The 17,652-nt window shown below is 47.6% G+C and overlaps 2 protein-coding genes across 2 annotated transcripts; both read right to left on the reverse strand.

The window, feature by feature from the left end:
- Positions 1-11,808: 11,808 nt before the first annotated feature.
- LOC147514672 (uncharacterized) lies at positions 11,809-12,549 on the reverse strand. Its single transcript, XM_086592657.1, has one exon. The coding sequence runs from the start codon at positions 12,547-12,549 to the stop codon at positions 11,809-11,811; it is 741 nt and encodes a 246-aa protein (XP_086448783.1).
- Positions 12,550-16,421: 3,872 nt separating this feature from the next.
- Positions 16,422-17,135, reverse strand: LOC147514673 (uncharacterized). Its single transcript, XM_086592658.1, has one exon. It carries the CDS (start codon positions 17,133-17,135, stop codon positions 16,422-16,424), a length of 714 nt encoding a protein of 237 aa, XP_086448784.1.
- Positions 17,136-17,652: the final 517 nt, after the last annotated feature.

The raw sequence follows: 17,652 nt of genomic DNA on the forward strand, positions 1-17,652 counted from the left end.
TTCTACTGAGTCTGCCACTGCTATGGCAACAAATAAGCTCAAATTATGGGACAGCGACTCCGATGGTGATGAGGCTGTAGAAGTGGTGGCCAGTAGTCCGCCTGCGAAAAAGGCCAGGACTACACCTCTGGGCGTCTCTGACCCCCCTGCTGCACCGCCACGGCCACTAGCTCTAGGGCGGCGTCATGGGAAGGAACCCACTGCCTCGGGTTCCCTGCCCTCTGATAAAGTTGAAATCTGGAAACCTAGATTTAAGGCTAGAGATCGCAATATAACTATCTGTGACTCAGCCTTAGACAACCCAGCTGTTCCAGCGTCTCTATTTTTTAACTCACATTTTCCCAAGGATCAAGCATATGGCGATTCTAGCTCTTTTGCCTCTCACAGATCGGCTATCTATACCGGTTGGGAGAAGGTAGGTTCCTCTTATTTATTTTTCTCCCAAATCTGCTACATTTGTTGCTAAGGAATATTGTTTTTCAGCTGAGCCTGGACATTGGGTATGTGGTGCGCGGCTTGACTAGTACATTGGACTCTCTGGAGATCGCGAAGCAGGAAATTAATGGTTCTAATGGTTGGAAAACGAAGTATACCAGGCTAGAGAAGGGTCGAGACGATCTGCGCATCGTGGTAGTGAAGGCTCAGAAAGCGCTCCAGCAAGCTGAAGATAAGCACCGCGATTATGTATCAGGGGTCGCTTCCAAAATGGAGAGTGAAAGGGAGGCGGACAGGCTTTCCACTCAGGTTGCTGTGGACAAAGCTTTGAAGGATGCCGCTGACCGCTTTCGAGTCCTAGCTAAGAAGAAGATTGGCTGTGCACTGAAGCAACAACGTGAAGAGCTCACTGCTGCTGGTCGCCTTCTTCCCCTGCCCCCTCCGGTAATTCCGCCTCCAGTCATTGATACTCAAACATTGGCGCCATCCGATTCTGCTATGCCTGTGCTACCCATATCCACTAACAGCGCGGTCACTTCCCCCATTGCCGAGGATGATGATATTACAATTGTGGGGGATGTGACTGAGGTCTCTTCACAGAAGGATGTGTCTGAAGGTCAGCCGATGGGGGAGCATGAGCATGTTTCTGAAGATTAGAATGTTGAATGAACTTTGTAATTTTGTTCTTTGCACTTGATATACTTTGACTATTACTCATTTTGCGTTATGTATATAAATTTCGCATGGATTTCTGGGTAAGCCCAGCAGGTTACAACTCATGGTCCTTTGAACTTCAAATTTTACCATATTTCCCCCCATTTCGCAATTGAAAGCTTAACTCACTTAGTAGTGCAAAACGTCCTATATCGTTCTACTTCATTTTATCCGTCTTTGGGTGGCTGTGAAGCCATGTGGGGACAGCTCAGTCTGCCCCAAGTTTGATTCGGACTACAGTCCGCGAAGGGCTTATCCCCCCCCCCTGCTGTCCTTAGATGGCTGTGAAGCTTGTGGGGCAACTCAGTTTGCCCCCAGTTTGACTCGGATCTTAGTCCGCGAAGAGCTCATCCCCCCCGCTGTCTTTGGGTGGAAGCCCCTGTAGGGTAACTTCGGGTTGCCCCGATTCGATTAGGACTACTGATCCATGAAGGGCTCATCCCATGTTGTGTTGGCCTGGTGGCGGAAGCCTGTGGGGTAGCTTCGGTTTGCCCCGATTTGATTTGGACTCTGATCCAGCGAAGGGCTCATCCCCGGCTGTCTTTGGATGGCTGTGAAGCCTGTGGGACAACTCAGTTTGCCCCAATTTGATTCGGACTACAGTCCGCGAATGGTTCATCCCCCTCGCTGTCCTTAGATGGCTGTGAAGCCTGTGGGGCAACTCAGTTTGCCCCCAGTTTGATTCGGATCTGAGTCCACAAAGGGCTCATCCCCCTGTGTTTGGTTTGGGTGGCATGGAAGCCCGGGGCAGCTTCGGTGCCCTTGATTTGATTCCGACTACAGTCCGCGAAGGGCTCATCCCCCCCGCTGTCTTTGGATGGCTGTGAAGCCTGTGAGGCAGCTTAGTTTGCCCCAGTTTGATTCAGACCAGCGTCTAAAAAAGGCTCATCCCCTTCGCTGTGGGGGCGTCTCAGTTTGCCCCTAAGCCAGTTGTGTTCCTTTGTTCATATTCATAAGGCATATGGAAGAAATGCGCTTTATTATATGATAAGTAAACAAAATTAACAATCCTCATCTCATACATGGAATTTTTTTAACATTCTAATGTTCTAAGGTTTCTCGATCTTCACCCCAGCTGAAGTTTGCAATTGATAAATTCCAAAAGTACCATTTTCCATCACCACATAGGGTCCTTCCTAGTTGGGCCCTAGTTTACCCTCATTCTCCTTTCTCGTGGCTGGTGTAACGCGCCGCAGAACCAACTCTCCAACTTCGAAGGTGCACGACTTCACTCTCTTGTCATATTGTCGCTGTAACCTCCGATGATATTCCTCCAAGCGTATACGAGCTATTTCTCTTTTTTCTTCTATGAGGTTCAGCTCACTGGCTAATATCCTCTCATTCTTTTCCATTTTGACCGCTTTAGTTCTGGTCATAGATACTATCATTTCTACTGGTATGACTGCCTCTACCCCATACGTCATTGCGAACGGTGACTCATTAGTCGAGGTTCGCGGAGTGGTACGGTATGCCCATAGTACGTGATTCAGTTCGTCCGCCCACGCCCCTTTCCGCTCCTCCAGTTTTCTCTTTATATTATCCATTATGATTTTGTTTGAAGATTCTGCTTGCCCATTTCCTTCTGGATTATATGGTGCTGAGAACCCCTGTTTCACTTTAAATGCTTGAAGGAACTCTCGTACCTTTCCCCCAGTAAATTGGGTTCCATTATCCGCGATGATTGTGTGCGGTAACCCGAACCTACATATGATGTTCTCCCAAAGAAACTTCTTCACATTTTCTTCCTTAACTTGTTGCAATGCTACTCCCTCTACCCACTTGGTGAAATAATCAGTAGTGGCCAATATGAACCTTCTTTTGCCACTTGCCATGGGCAGCGGTCCAACTATATCCAATGCCCACATGGCGAATGGCCAAGGACTGAACACGTTATGTAATGGCTCCACTGGCGAATGTATGAGCGGTGCAAATCTCTGGCACTTCTCACATTTCTTGGCATACACTGTGGCATCTCTCTTCATATATGGCCAAAAGTACCCCTGTGATATCAATATGTGGGTCGTTGTACGCCCCATCGAATGACTGCCGCAATCCCCTTCGTGTATCTCAGCCAAAACTTCCTGTATCTACGACGGCCCTATGCATTTCAACATCGGTCCGTTGAAGTTCCTTTTATACAAATCCCCTTTGAGCAATGTGTATCTTTGACTCGTTTGTTCCATTCTTCGTCTCTCGTGTCTATCTTCTATTTCTATTCCCTTAAGGAATGCTTTAATGGGTGTCATCCATCCCTGATCTTTCTCGGTCGTAAGCCAAACGCCTTCCTCCTCTGAAGTACTTGGTGTACTTAACACCCTCACTTCAATTGATCGACCCTCTGTTCCAGGAAGTACTGCGGCCACATAAGCCAATGCATCGGCATGTCTGTTTTCACCGTGGCCAAGATGTGCAAACCTGATCTTGTCAAACTTGCTTGCTTTTCTTTGTAGGACTTATAGGTACTTTGCCATCCTTAGGCAACGGGCCATAAATCCTCCATTCATCTGACAAATTACTAAGTTTGAATCCGAGTAAATAGACAATTCACTCACCCCCAGATCTTTAGCAAGATCCAAACCTGCTATCACTGCCTCATATTCAGACTCGTTATTAGAAGCTGCGAATCCCAATTTAATCGACAACTCTAGCCGATTGTTCTCCGGCATCACTAGTACGACTCCAATCCCATTCCCTGTATCTGTCGCGGATCCATCCGCAAAAACTCTCCATCCATTCTGCGGGTCCCAAGGATCCAAAGGATCACAACTCAGCTCCTCTTCCTGTTCCATGACCATTTCCTCTCTCCAAGTTGGGTCTTCGGCTGGAAATTTTGCCAAAAACTCTGCCATGGCTTGTGCCTTTTCTGCAGTTCGAATCCGGTATTGAATCTCATAGCAACTGAGCATCACTGGCCACTTTAGCATTCTGCCTAATTTGTCTGCTTTCAATGCTTGCTTTAATGGCAAGTTAGTTATTACCACCACTGAATGGGACTCGAAGTAGGGCTTCAACTTTAAGGCCGAAAATATCAAAGCCAAAGCATACTTTTCTATTCTATTGTATCGGGTTTCCGCGTCCAACATGGTTTTACTCTGGAAGTAAACTGGCCTTTCTACCTTTTCCACCACCCGTACTAGGACTGAACTCACTCCGTACTCTGAAACTCCCAGATACAAAAATAGTTTCTCCCCCTATTCCGGCCGTGATAGCAAAGGTGTTTTTCCCAAATAACTCTTCAACTCCTGAAAGGCCTCTTCACACTCTGCTGTCCATTGGAAATCTGTAGTTTTTCTCAACAAACGATACAGTGGTCGGCATTTATCCGACGGTTTTGAAATAAATCGGTTCAATGTCGCGACCCTTCTAGCTAGCCGTTGCACTTCTTTCACGTTCTGAGTGGACGACATATCTATCAGTGATCTAATCTGTTCGGGATTCACTTCTATTCCGCGATATGTTACTATGTATCCCAAGAATTTTCCAGAAGTTACCTCAAAGGTGCATTTCTTGGGGTTGAGCTTCAGTTTATACCTCCCCAGTATGTGGAAAGTCTCCTGGAGTCCCTCTAAGTGCTCTTGTTATGATATGCTTTTTTGCACCATATCGTCTATATAAATTTCCATCCCTTTCCGAATCTTACCCTCAAACATTTTTTCCCCTAACCACTGAAATGTGGCCCTAGCATTCTTTAACCCAAATGGCGTCTTTGTATAGCAGTAGGTACCACCTTCCACCACGAAGGTGGTCTTCTCCTGATCTGGCTCATACATTGCGACCTGATTGTATCCCATGGACGCGTCCATAAATGAAAATATCTTGAACCCTGCCGTTCTGTCTACCAGCTCATCTACCCGAGGCATTGGATAACAATCTTTAGGACATTCTCTGTTGACGTCCGTAAAGTCAACACACATCCTAACCTTGTCATTCTTCTTCGGTACCGCGACCACATTCGACAACCATTCCGTGAACTCAACATCTCTAATTATCCCGGCCCCTTTCAATCTTGTAACTTCTTCGCGAATATCTTCAGTGTACTTCAGCCTCACGCTTCTCATTTTCTGTCTTACTAGCTTAGCATTTTCATTCATATGTAGACGATGACAGGCAAACTCCGGATCTAACCCCGTAATATCCTCAATCACCCATGCAAATATATCCTTATTCTCTGACAAAAACTGTACTAGCTTATCTTTCCATATGTCTGGCAACTCAGACCCCACCGAAGTAAATTTCTCCTCGTCTCCTACCCACAGGTTCACTATCTCAATCTCATCTAAAGTTTTTGGTCCAAGTGGAGGCTCATATATTGCCGTTAAAGCAGCTTCCTGTAATTGCTATGCCGCTCCAGGCTCCTGAGCCGCGCCCTCCCCCTTTATTTCTCGGATCATATTCTTTACTGTCACCTGGTGGATATTCTACGCAACCACTTGATCCCCTCTTATCTCATACATCCCTCCATTTGTGGGGAACCGTATTACCTGGTAATTTGTTGATGGAATTGCCCTCATCTCATGAATCCATCGCCTCCCTAGGATTGCATTGTACTGGGAGTTTGTGTCCACCACCATGAACCTAGTGACTACAGTCGTCGGACCAGCAGTCACTGGTAAAACTAGTTCCCCCATGGGCTCGGTCATACTGCCGTTGAACCCGAACAAATTCCTTTGTGGTGCTTTCATCTGGTCTCTATCGATGTTCATTTCCTCCATGGCTCCTTTGAATAGCAGATCCACCAAACTTCCGCAATCTATCAACACCCTCTTTACCAGATAGTTTCCCATTGCTATTGTGATTACCAATGGATCTTCATGCGGTGAAGTTACTGACTCCAGGTCCTTTGGGGTGAACATTATGGTTTCATTGTCCTTCGCGGTTCCACTGACTAACCGCGGTATGCTTACCACTTCATTAACCTGCCGCAGACTTGCTGTCATTCTGATCTTTTCGTGGTGTACATTCCTCCCAAGTGTTTCCCTGCTAAAAATAACATTGATAGTACCTAAGATTCTTGCTGGTGTCGGCAACCTCTCAGCTTGCCGCACCTCAGTGACGAATTCTCTGAGCATTCCCTTTTCAATCATCCTCTCCACCAACCACTTCAATGCATAGCATTCATTTGTTGCGTGGTTCTGGATCTGATGTATAGACTGTGATTACAACCTCTGATCTTACTCCTCTCTCTCGTCTCCTCTTCTCCTTTCATATTTTCTCTCTTCTTTCTCTTTTGTATCTTTTTTCTCCACGTACCGCAGCGGTTACCTTGCAGTTCCTGGTGCCGCTCTCCCAATTCTCCACGCGTTTCGCAGTTAGGTTCCGGTTGGGTCGATACCGCGGATCTGATCCTGTGCACCCTGTCTTCCCACGCTATACCGCCTCCGGTCCCCTTGTCACCACTAACCTCCTAGGTCATGTGTACGTCCTATACAGATGCCCTCTCTCGGCCCCATTGTTGGTCCGCGACCGGAAATGGTACCGAGAACTCCTCTTTCTCTTTCCGTACACTCTCTGCTGAGTTTTTCTTGTTTGATCCTCCCACTTCTGACATATTGTATTTTTCCCAAAGACGAGTTCCACGCGGCTTCCTCCTCAGCATCGCCAAATTGGAAGTACGGCGAAATCTGGGCGACGCAGCGCCTCGTAGTCTGCCCCTTCGTATGAATCGAGATGACACGCGTTCCTATTCCTTTGGTTCTCTGTCGGTCAGTTACTCTTTTGCCCCTGCCCCCTCAAATCCCGCTTAAATCTCTCTCTCCTCTCACAACCCTCATAAACCCTCAACAGTAAGCCCTCTCCACTTTTCTCTTCAACTTCCACTTCATCTTCTTCAACATCTTCTTCTTTCCAGTCGTCATTTTTTTCAGTAAAGATCCGCAGACATCTTGGTTACGCTCCCATTGCTTTGGCCTTCTTGTTTCAGGTTTGTCTTTTATTTTCAATTCCTTTCCTCTCGTTATTTGTGCATTCACTGTTTATTTTGGAGGTTGCTTCCTCATTATCTTCTTTCCCTAGATTGCGCGTCCATCTTTTTCTGAATTTCCCTCTTTGCACTGTTTCCATTATGCCTTCATCGGATTGTGAGGTCATCTCCTCCACCCAATCCTCTGCCACCACGTCAGGCCAATCTGGCTCCTCTACCCCTAGATCTAGCCATCGATCCGCGGACGAATCTGAATCCCCGGCTTCAAACTCTACTGATCACACCGCGGTTCCCTCTACTTCCGGTAGGACACCTTCTCTGTCATCCCAGCCGTCCTATTACCGCAGACCAAATCTAGATGCCGTTAAGGCTGCTTACGGCATTCCTGGTGACGTTAATCTCGAACATGTGTGTCAAGGCCACCCACTTTCCTCATTTAGTATCGCTACCGGTTATCTAGTAGCTTCGTAGGGACCAGATAGCAGCCGGCTTACGTTTCCCTTTGACTCCCCTTGACGTCGAGGTCTGTAACCATTTCAACATTCCTCCGTGTCAAGGCATAGGTAACTTCTGGCGTGTTATGTATGCCGCCAATCATTACAATGAGACTCACTCCCCCAAAATACAACTCCGCGATATCCTTGCCCACTTCTACATAAAGAAAAGCACTAAACGGGGGTGTGGGATACCATCCTTTTGCACCCGGCCCTCAAAAGAAGTCTTTCCTTCTTCACATTACCACCGACAAAGTTTGGCATCGCATCTAATCGTATGTGTCCGTAAATTTTATCCGCGGACCTCCCTCCGGAAGTTTCTCTGAGGCATCTCCATTTCCTAACAAGTGGTAAGTAAGCCATTAGGAGTCGCGGTATTTATCTCTCTTCTGTCACTAATTTGTCTTTTTGCTTTTGTGATGTAGGCCGGAGACCAGATTTGTGATCCCAAATATACAACGGTGTTTACTCGAAATTTTCCAATCCCTCCGCTAACTTCGGTAGTTCGAAGCAGGAAGTCCTCGGCATTGATCCGAAAAAGCCACACCCTCGTTATTTGACCCTTCTTTAAAAAACATTGGTAAATACCAAGGCCCCCTCTACCGTCTGCCGCCCCCCAAAGAAAGGAAGCCCAAACCATCCCCACCTCAAAAAAGACAACGTTCGTCTTACAAGACCTTCTACTATACCAAGAAAATCTCCCATTCCCGAGCTGCTGCTCAACGTGCCGCGGCTACTAAAAACAAAGCTACTACCGCGGAAACCGTTCCTCCTTCCTACACTCGTGTGGCTGAGTGGGAGGACGATTTTGCTACTACTACCGCTCCTCCATCTGCCACTGCCATGGATGTGAACAAATACAAGCTTTGGGACAGCGACTCTGATGGGGATGCTCCTGTTGACTTGTCAAATAAGAGCCCGCCCGCCAAAAGGGCTAAAACTTCGGCCGCCGTTCCTTCCCCAACTACAGGCCGTAATGAACCTCCGAGGTCTGTTGACCGCCCGCCCTAGACAGATTCGCTCTTCGGCTGGGTCTCAGAACCTCCGGGCCCCGCCGAGGTGTGGCATCCCAAGTTTAAGGCGAGGGACCGCGACGTGACGACACGAGACTCGGCTTTGGAAAACCCAGCCGTAGCCGCCTCTTTATTTTTCAGCTCTCACCTGCCGCGGGATCAAGCTTATGGAGATGCTGGTACCGTTGCATCCCACAGGGCCTCCATTTACACTGGATGGGAAAAGGTATGTCTTGGGCTAGTGGGTAGTGTCTACCAATTGTTCATGGTAGCTCTCCATTCTTTGTGCTGCTCTTATACTTATTGTGTCTCGCAACCGAAGTCCAGACATTGGCTATAATGTTTGCGTGGTCCGACCAAAGACCGTGGAGAGTTTGGACGCGGCAAAGCACGAGATACACGGCCCTGACGGCTGGAAAGCAAGGTACGCCAAGCTGGAGAAGGAGGGGGAAGCGACCCGGATAAAGGCAGTCAAGCTTCACAAAGAACTGTGTAGCCGGGGACGCATAACCGCGGATTACGTAGAGCGGGTGTCAATTCAAAAATGGACAGCCTCCGAGAGACGGAGAGGCTTGCCACTCAAGCTGCCGTGGATAAGGCTGTACAAGAGGCCGCGGAGCGATTTCGAGCGCTGGCTACGAAAAAGATCAAACGCGAACTGCAACAACAACTTGATCGCCTTTTAGCGCGCGGCAGACTACTCCTCCCCTCCTTCTCCGGTTGTAGGGACATCATCCCTCGAGAACCATCCGAAGTTGTTGAGACGCTTTACCACGGATGTTACGCCTCCCATCCTTGGCGACCCTTTCTCCAATACTAAATAATGAAGATGCCAAAGATCCCAATTAGTGAAGATGAAAATACTACCCCTCAAGAACCGACTACAGCGCCGCAGTAGTAACCTAACTCGGCTTACTTTCTTTGTAGATGGCCTTGGTTTTGTAATAATTAAACAATTATCTTATCTTGGTCAGGAAACTTGTGTTTGTAGCTAGTACTTTTGTGCGAACGCTGCATTAGCTGCCATTGCTGCAAAGTTCTTCTCTTCTCATTGTGTTTGATTACAACGTATTTGATCTTCTTTATGTATAAAGCTATTGATCAATATGTTACATTGACTTAACCCCTTTCATTTGCAACTCCAAACTCACTTAGCTAGACATTAGATATGATTGTCCCTTGTTAGTTGATTGCACTGTCGGTGAAAAGCTCTCTTCCTCTTGCCTTTACCATTTACATCATTTTTACCCAAGTTAGGTTTGCCCTCATTGCGCTCGCTTTGGACAGCTGTGAAGCTAGTCGGGGTTGCCCCCAGCTGGATTCGGCCTCCACAACCAGTCGGGCGGCTCGCCCCCGGCTGTCTTTGAGCGTTTGTGAAGCCTTATAGGGGGCATTTCGGTTGCCCCTCACTGGATTCGGACTCACAACGTCCAGGGGGGCGCCCCCCGCTGTCTTTGAACGGTTTGTGAAGCCTTATAGGCGACTTTCGCTTTGCCCTCACTGGATTCGGACTCACATCCGCCGAAGGGCTCGCCCCCTGGCTGTCTTTGAACGGCTGCGGAAGAAGCCTGATAGGCAGCCTCGCTTTTCCCCAGCCTAGATTCGGACTCACATCCGCGAAGGGCTCGCCCCCCATTGTCTTTGAGCGGCCTGTGAAGCCTTTATAAATTTCGGTTTGCCCCCTTTGGATTCGGACTCACACCCGATCGGGCGGCTCGTCCCCCCCGCTGTCTTTGAGCGGCCGCGGAGCCTCGGATAGGGGCAGCTCGGTTTGCCCTTTGGATTCGACTCACATCAAGAAGGGCGTCGCCCTCCGGCTGTCTTTGAACAATGTGAAGCCCGATAGGGCAACTTTCGCTTTTGCCCGATTCGATTCTGGATTCGGACTCACAAATCGCATTTTTGAACGGCTCGTCCCCATAGCTGGCTGCTTTGAGCGGTGTGAAGCTCGATAAGGGGCGCCCTCGCTTTGCCCCGAAGCTGGATCGGACTCTGATCCGTGAAGGCTCGTCCCCCCCGCTGTATCTGATTAATTTCTATGCAAGTTATTGAGCCAAGAATGCAATCTTTGTTTCATTGACTAGAATTCGCAGAGAACATATATACATTACACAAAGGATGCTTGTTTCAATGAAAGCTACACACTGCTCCTCTCATGGAATTTTTTCAACATTCTTATATTCCATTGTTTCTCCACCGTTACCCCTTCCGGGGTCTCTAATTTGTAAGTACCCGAATTTCCCTTTGCTGTCATGACATACGGTCCTTCCCAGTTGGGTCCCAGTTTGCCGTCATTCTCTTTTTTTGTAGCGGGTGTAACCTTTCACAGCACCAAGTCTCCAACCTTGAATTCCCGCGGCTTCACTCGTTTGTCATACTGTCGCTGTAACCTTCTATGATACTCCTCCAGTCGTATGCGAGCTGTATCTCTTTTTTCCTCCATTATATCCAACTCAGTGGCTAATATGTTTTCATTAAGACCCCTTTCCACGGCCCTGGTTCTTGTCGTTTCCTCTATCATTTCCACGGTATGACAAAATTTCTACGCCATATGCCATTCATAATGGTGATTCCTTCGTCGAAGTCCGCGGTGTGGTACGATAAGCCCATAACACATGATTCAATTCATCAGCCCACGCTCCTTTTCGGTCTTCCAGTTTTCTCTTTAAATTGTCCATGATGATTTTGTTTGATGCTTCGGCTTGGCCGTTCCCTTCCGGATTATATGGCGCCGAGAACTTTTGTTTCACCTTGTAGGCTTGAAGAAATCGACGACTTTTCCTCCAAAGAAATTGTGTTCCATTATCCGCGAATGATTGTATGGGGTAAACCGACCAGATATTATGTTCTCCGGAGGAACTTCTTCACATTTTCCTCTTTTGACTTGCCGGAGCCACTCCCCTCTACCCACTTGGTGAAATAATCGGTGGCGGCCAACATAAATCTTCTCTTGCGGCATGGGCAACGGCCCCACTATATCGAGTGCCCACATGGCTTAACGGCCACGGACTAAACACATTATGGAGTGGCTGCGCGGGGAATGGATTAGTTGGGCAAATCTTTGGCATTTCTCAAGTTGTTGCATACTGTCGCCGATCCTTTTTCATATGAGGCCAAAAATATCCCCGCGATATCAATCTATGGGTCGTGGGTTCGACCACCGAGTGACTTCCACAATCCCCTTCATGTATTTCGCCAAAACTTCTTGCACTGCCGCGCGGCCCTATGCATCTCAAGTAGGGGCGCTGAAACTCTTTTTGTACAAATCCCCATCCAACAAAACATATCGTTGGCTAACCGCTCCATCCGGGCGTCTTTCCTTGGCATCTTCTATCTCTCGCCCCATAAGAAAAGTTTTAATGGGCGTCATCCAACCTATCTCCTTTTCAACGGTGAAACATACACTCTCAGTTTCCGTTGTACTCGGTTTGTGTAAAACTCTTACTTCAATAGAACGACCCTCTGTTCCTGGAAGCACCGCGGCCACAAATGCTAAAGCGTCCGCATGTCTGTTTTCACCGCGACTGAAATGAGCAAACTGAATCTTTTTGAACTTACTGGCTTTTTGTCGGAGAACCTCTAAATATCGGGCCATTCTTGGACAACGCGCCACAAATCCCCCATTCATCTGACAAATAACCAAATTGGAGTCCGAGAACACCGATAACTCGCTTACTCCCAGATCCTGTGCCATGTTCAAACCTGCTATCACTGCTTCATATTCGGACTCATTATTAGAAGCCGCAAATCCTAGTTTCATTGATAACTCCAATTTTGTGTTGTCTGGAGTCACCAAAACCACGCCAATCCCATTTCCGGTGTCTGTAGCTGATCCGTCCGCGAATAATCTCCAACCGTTGCGCGTATCCCATGGGTCCAAGGGATCACGACCAGATTCTTCTTCCTGATCCATAACCATTTCTTCTCCCCAAGTGGGATCCTCGGCCGGAAACTCCGCTAGGAACTCCGCCATGGCTTGCGCTTTTTCCGCTGTTCTAACCTGGTATTTGATTTCGTAACAACTAAGCATCACCGCCCACTTCAAAGATTCTCCCCGACTTCTCTGCCTTCAACGCTTGCTTGAGAGGCAAATTTGTTATCACTACCACTGAGTGTGCATCGAAATAGGGTTTCAACTTTAATGCGGAGAACATCAACGCTAAAGCATACTTCTCAATTCTCATCAGACGCGAATTTCGGCGGCTAGCATGGTTTTACTCTGAAAATAAACCGGTTTCTCTATCTTCTCTACAATACGCACCAGAACTGAACTTATCGCGTACTCTGATACCCCCAAATAGAGGTACAATATCTCTCCTTCCTCTCGCCGTGATAGTAAAGGGGCTTTCCCCAAATAAATCTTTAACTCCTGGAAGGCTTCCTCGCGACTCGCTGGTCCATTGAAAATCTGGCGTTTTTCTCAACAAGTTTATACAACGGTCTCCGACTTGTCCGAGGATTTGGATATAAACTGTTCAATGCCGCTCTTACCCGCTAACCGTTGCACTTCCTTTACATTCTCGAGGGGACGGCATCTCCACTAGGGATCTAATTTGCGGGATTGGCCTCAATTCCACGATACGTGACTATATATCCCAAGAACTTCCCGAAGATACCCGAATGTGCATTTCTTCGGGTTCACTTTGACTATGCTTCCGTAAAGTATGTGAAAAGTTTCACGGAGACCCTTTAAATGCTCTTCTTCCGACATGCTCTTCTCCACCATATCATCAATGTATATTTCCATGCCCTTTTCGAATCTTGTTTTGAACATTTTTCCCCAACCGCTGAAATGTAGCCCCCGTGATTCTTCAAACCAAAAGGCATTCTTGTATAACAATACGTTCCTCCTTCCACCACGGAAGGTAGTCTTTTCTTGATCCGGGCCAAACATCGCGACTGATTATATCCCATGGAAGCATCCATGAAAGAGAATATCTTGAAACCAAATGTTCTCTATTTACTAACTCATCCACACGCGGCATAGGATACTTGATCTTTAGGACACTCTTTATTTACGCCTCAGAAGTCCACGCACATTCGAACCTTTGCCGTTCTTTTTGGAACCGCGACCACGTTGGATGCCCACTGTACATCCTACGCTCCCCGATTATACCCAAGATCCCTTAGGCGATAACTTCTTCATTTAATCCCTTCCGCGTATTTGGGTCTTTACGCTTCTCATCTTCTTCGCCTTATAGGCTTCGTGATTCTCCTTCATGTGCAAGTGATGGCAAGCAAAACTGGATCTATTCTGTTATATCTTCAATCGCCCAAGCAAATATGTCTACATTCTCCGCTAATAACCGCGGTCCTTTGAATTTCCACTCTTCTGGCAAGTCCGTTCCCACTGACGTAAATTTTTCTTCCTCCTCCACCCCCAGGTTCACGACCTCTATCTCATCCAGAGTTTTTGGTCTCTGATGAGATTCGCATCCTTCCGTGAGTACGGCTTCCTGTAATTGCTCGCTTCTCCCTTTGTCATTAAATCCGTCTTTCACTTTCTATTCCACGGACCATACTTTTTTACCGTCACTTGGTGTATATTCTGAGCCGCGACCTGGTCTCCCTTTATTTCGTATACCCCCCCTTTCGCGGGGAAGCGGATGACCTGATAATAGGTCGACGGAATAGCTTTCATTTCATGAATCCATCTTCTTCCTAGAATGGCATTATACTGGGACCCGGTATCTACCACCATAAATCTGGTGAAAACCGTCGTCGGACCTGCAGTTACCGGCAACGTTATTTCCCCTATAGGCTTTGTCATGCTTCCATTGAAGCCGTACAAATTAGTCTGAGAAACCCTCAACTGATCCTTATCTATATTCATCTCCTCCATGGCCCCTATGAACAACATGTCCACTGAACTTCCGCAGTCTATCAACACTCGCTTCACTAGATAATTACCCATTGCTATGGTAATCACCAACGCATCTTCATGCGGCGAAATCACTGATTCTAGGTCTTTCGGAGTGAAAGTTATGTTTCCCACTGCAATCGCGGTTCCTGACACTAACCGCGTCATGCTTGTCACTTCATTAACCTGTTGCAAGCTCGCGGTCCTTCTCATCTTGTCCCGGTGGGCATTTCTCCCAAGTGTCTCTCCACTGTTAATGACATTTATTGTACCCAAGATCCTAGCGGAGAACTGCCCCTCTCGGCATGATTTAACCTCCGCGACGTATTCTCTAAGCATCCCCTTCTCGATCATTCTTTCCACCAGCCATTTCAAAGCATAACATTCGTTAGTGGCGTGGTTTCTAATCTGATGATAAGCACAAAATGGTTTTCCCTCAATCTCTCCGGTGTGTATTCGCGGTCCTTCATAATCTTTGCAGCCCTTTGATGAGTGGCAAGATTTCCTCTAGTGCCTGTTAAGAGGTGTTTGTTCTATCTCCCGATGACGGCTTTCTTTCCGCGAATATCTCCCGTTCCGATCTCCGATGATCATGCGGTCCACGTCTTTCCCCTCTGTTGGATCCCCCTTCTTTCTCTTCTCTCTTACCCCTATCCCTTCTGTCGTCTCTATCCACTGCCTGCACTGCCTTCCCCGATCTTTTTTGTTCCCTCGCATTTCTTTGCATTATATCTTCGTACCGAATATACTTTTCTACCTTTGGGGTACAAAGAGCGCAGAGTGGTGATTTCGATTTTGGATTAATCGATTCGTGCACCCTAGTCCCCTGCTTCAAGCCGTGCTGAAATGCAATGACCGCGGTATGCTCTTCCAGATTCTCCACCCTCAGGGTCTCTTCTTTGAATCTGCACAGAAACTCCCTTAACGACTCCGCTGACCTCTGTTTGATGTTAAACAGTGCCGCGATATCCACTACTCTCCGTTTCTGGTGGATGAAATGGTCCACGAAGGCTCGCTCTAGTTCTTCAAATCGACTGATGCTCCGCGAAGATAGGCGGTAATACCAATCCATAGCGCCCCCCTTAAGGCTTACCGGGAACATCATGCAGCGCAGCCCGTCATATTTATTTTCCTGCCACAGTGGCATCTGTTGTCTAAAATGATGCAAATGATCAGTTGGGTCGCCCTTTCCATCATACCTTTCGAATCTTGGTTGACTGAATCTCTTAGGCACCCTCGAGTTCCAGATCGAATCCGCCAAATGGATTCTTGTTGAGGTTAGCAACCTCTTTTTGAGCCGCACTTTGGTTCATTTTTTCTACCCGCACGGTTAGCTTCTATATATATCTTTCGATCATGGCTGCACCACTTCCCTTCGCGTGATGCCCTCTACCGTATCTGCTCCCCTAGACTGGTACACCTCATTCTCCCCTTCCATCTCACTGCCCCGGCGATCCCCATGCTCCATGTCATCTTGTGCGGTGTCTCTTTCCTTTCTCAACTCCTCGTTCTCGTTTCTTAACCTGACTATTTCTTCTTGCATAAGTCTGGTGGCGTCTGCCGCCACATCAGATATGTCTTCCTCTCTACTCACCTCTCTTTCTTCACTCACTTCTTCCTCTACTACCTCTCGGACAACTTCTTTCCTAGGTCTTCCTACCCCCTTTTTTGTTATGGTGGCCATTTTTCGCTAGATCCCCACAGACGGCGCCAAAATGTATAGACTGTGATTACAACCTCTGATCTTACTCCTCTCTCTCGTCTCCTCTTCTCCTTTCATATTTTCTCTCTTCTTTCTCTTTTGTATCTTTTTTTTTTCTCCACGCATCGCTAGCGGTTACCTTTGCGGTTCACGTGCAGCTCTCCCACTCTCCACGCGCGCAGCAGCGGTTCGAAGCGGTTGGGACCGCTGGATCTGATCCTGTGCACCCTGTCTTCCCACGCTATACCGCCTCCGGTCCCCTTGTCACCACTAACCTCCTAGGTCATGTGTACGTCCTATACATCTGATGATATGCGCAAAGCGGTTTCCCTTCTATCTCTCCTGGCGTGTTCCGCAGACCTTCATAGTACTGTAGCCCTTTAATTAGCGGCAAGATCTCCTCTAGAGGCCTGTTAAGCGGAGTTTGCTCTATCTCGCTGTACGATTTCCTTTCCCGAATGTCCCTCCTACCACGATCACCAGTTCTCTCTGGTCCCCGGCTCTGCCCTCTATATGAAATCTTTTCTCTTTCCTCTCTTCTACTCTTATCCCTCCGGTCATCTTTGTCCACAACCTGTATTGCCTTCCCTGATCTTTTCTGTTCCTTTGTATTTCTCTGCATTATGTCCTCATATCGTATGTATTTTTCTACCTTCGGGTACAGAGCGTGCAAAGTGGTGATTTCGATCTTGGAAACCGACTCATGGACTTTAGTTTCTTGCCTCAACCCATGTTGGAAGGCTATGACCGCTGTATGTTCATCCAAATTTTCCACTCTCAGTGTCTCTTTTTTGAATCTACACAAAAACTCCCTCAATGATTCTGCAGACCTCTGCTTGATATTGAACAGAGCCGCGATATCGACCACCCTCCGCTTCTGGTGTATGAAGTGATCGACAAAAGCGCGCTCTAACTCTTCAAATTTGTTGATGCTCCTCGATGCTAACCGGTAATACCAGTCTGAGGCTCGTCCCTTAAGACTTGCTGGGAACATCATGCATCGGAGTCCATCATACTTGCCTTTCCCGCCATAACAAAGATCTCATTGCGGAAGTGATGCAGATGATCTGTCGGGTCGCCTTTCCCATCATACCTTTCAAACCGTGGTTGGCTGGGCCTCTTAGGCACTTCAGAATTTCAAATCGAATCTGCTAATGGATTCTTATTGAGACTCGCAACCTCCTTCTGCGCTGCACTCTGGTTCACTTTCTCTGCTCCCCGATTCGCTTCCCTATCTTTCTCAATCATCGCCTGTACAACCTCCAGCGTGATGCCCGCTGTTTGTTCCACACCCACGGGTGGAAATTCTTCATTCTCTCCCTCCATTTCACTGCCTTGCAGATCCATCCGCTCTGTTTCTGCTTGGGTGGCTTCCCTTTCTTTCCTCAACCCATCATTCTCATTACGTAACCTGACTATCTCCTCTTGAAGGAGTCTGGTGGCATCCGCCGCCACCTCCGCTGTCTCTTCTTCCCCTACTCCTTCTATCTCTACGCTCGCTGCTTCTTCTTCTA

This window comes from Coptis chinensis, chromosome 2, assembly GCF_015680905.1.
Source record: "Coptis chinensis isolate HL-2020 chromosome 2, ASM1568090v1, whole genome shotgun sequence".
Classification (NCBI taxonomy): domain Eukaryota; kingdom Viridiplantae; phylum Streptophyta; class Magnoliopsida; order Ranunculales; family Ranunculaceae; genus Coptis; species Coptis chinensis.

Bases quoted from the DNA above. Each gene is read 5' to 3' on its own strand.
- LOC147514673 (XM_086592658.1), bottom strand. From the start codon at position 17,135: ATGATGTTCCCAGCAAGTCTTAAGGGACGAGCCTCAGACTGGTATTAC.
- LOC147514672 (XM_086592657.1), bottom strand. From the start codon at position 12,549: ATGGCGGAGTTCCTAGCGGAGTTTCCGGCCGAGGATCCCACTTGGGGA.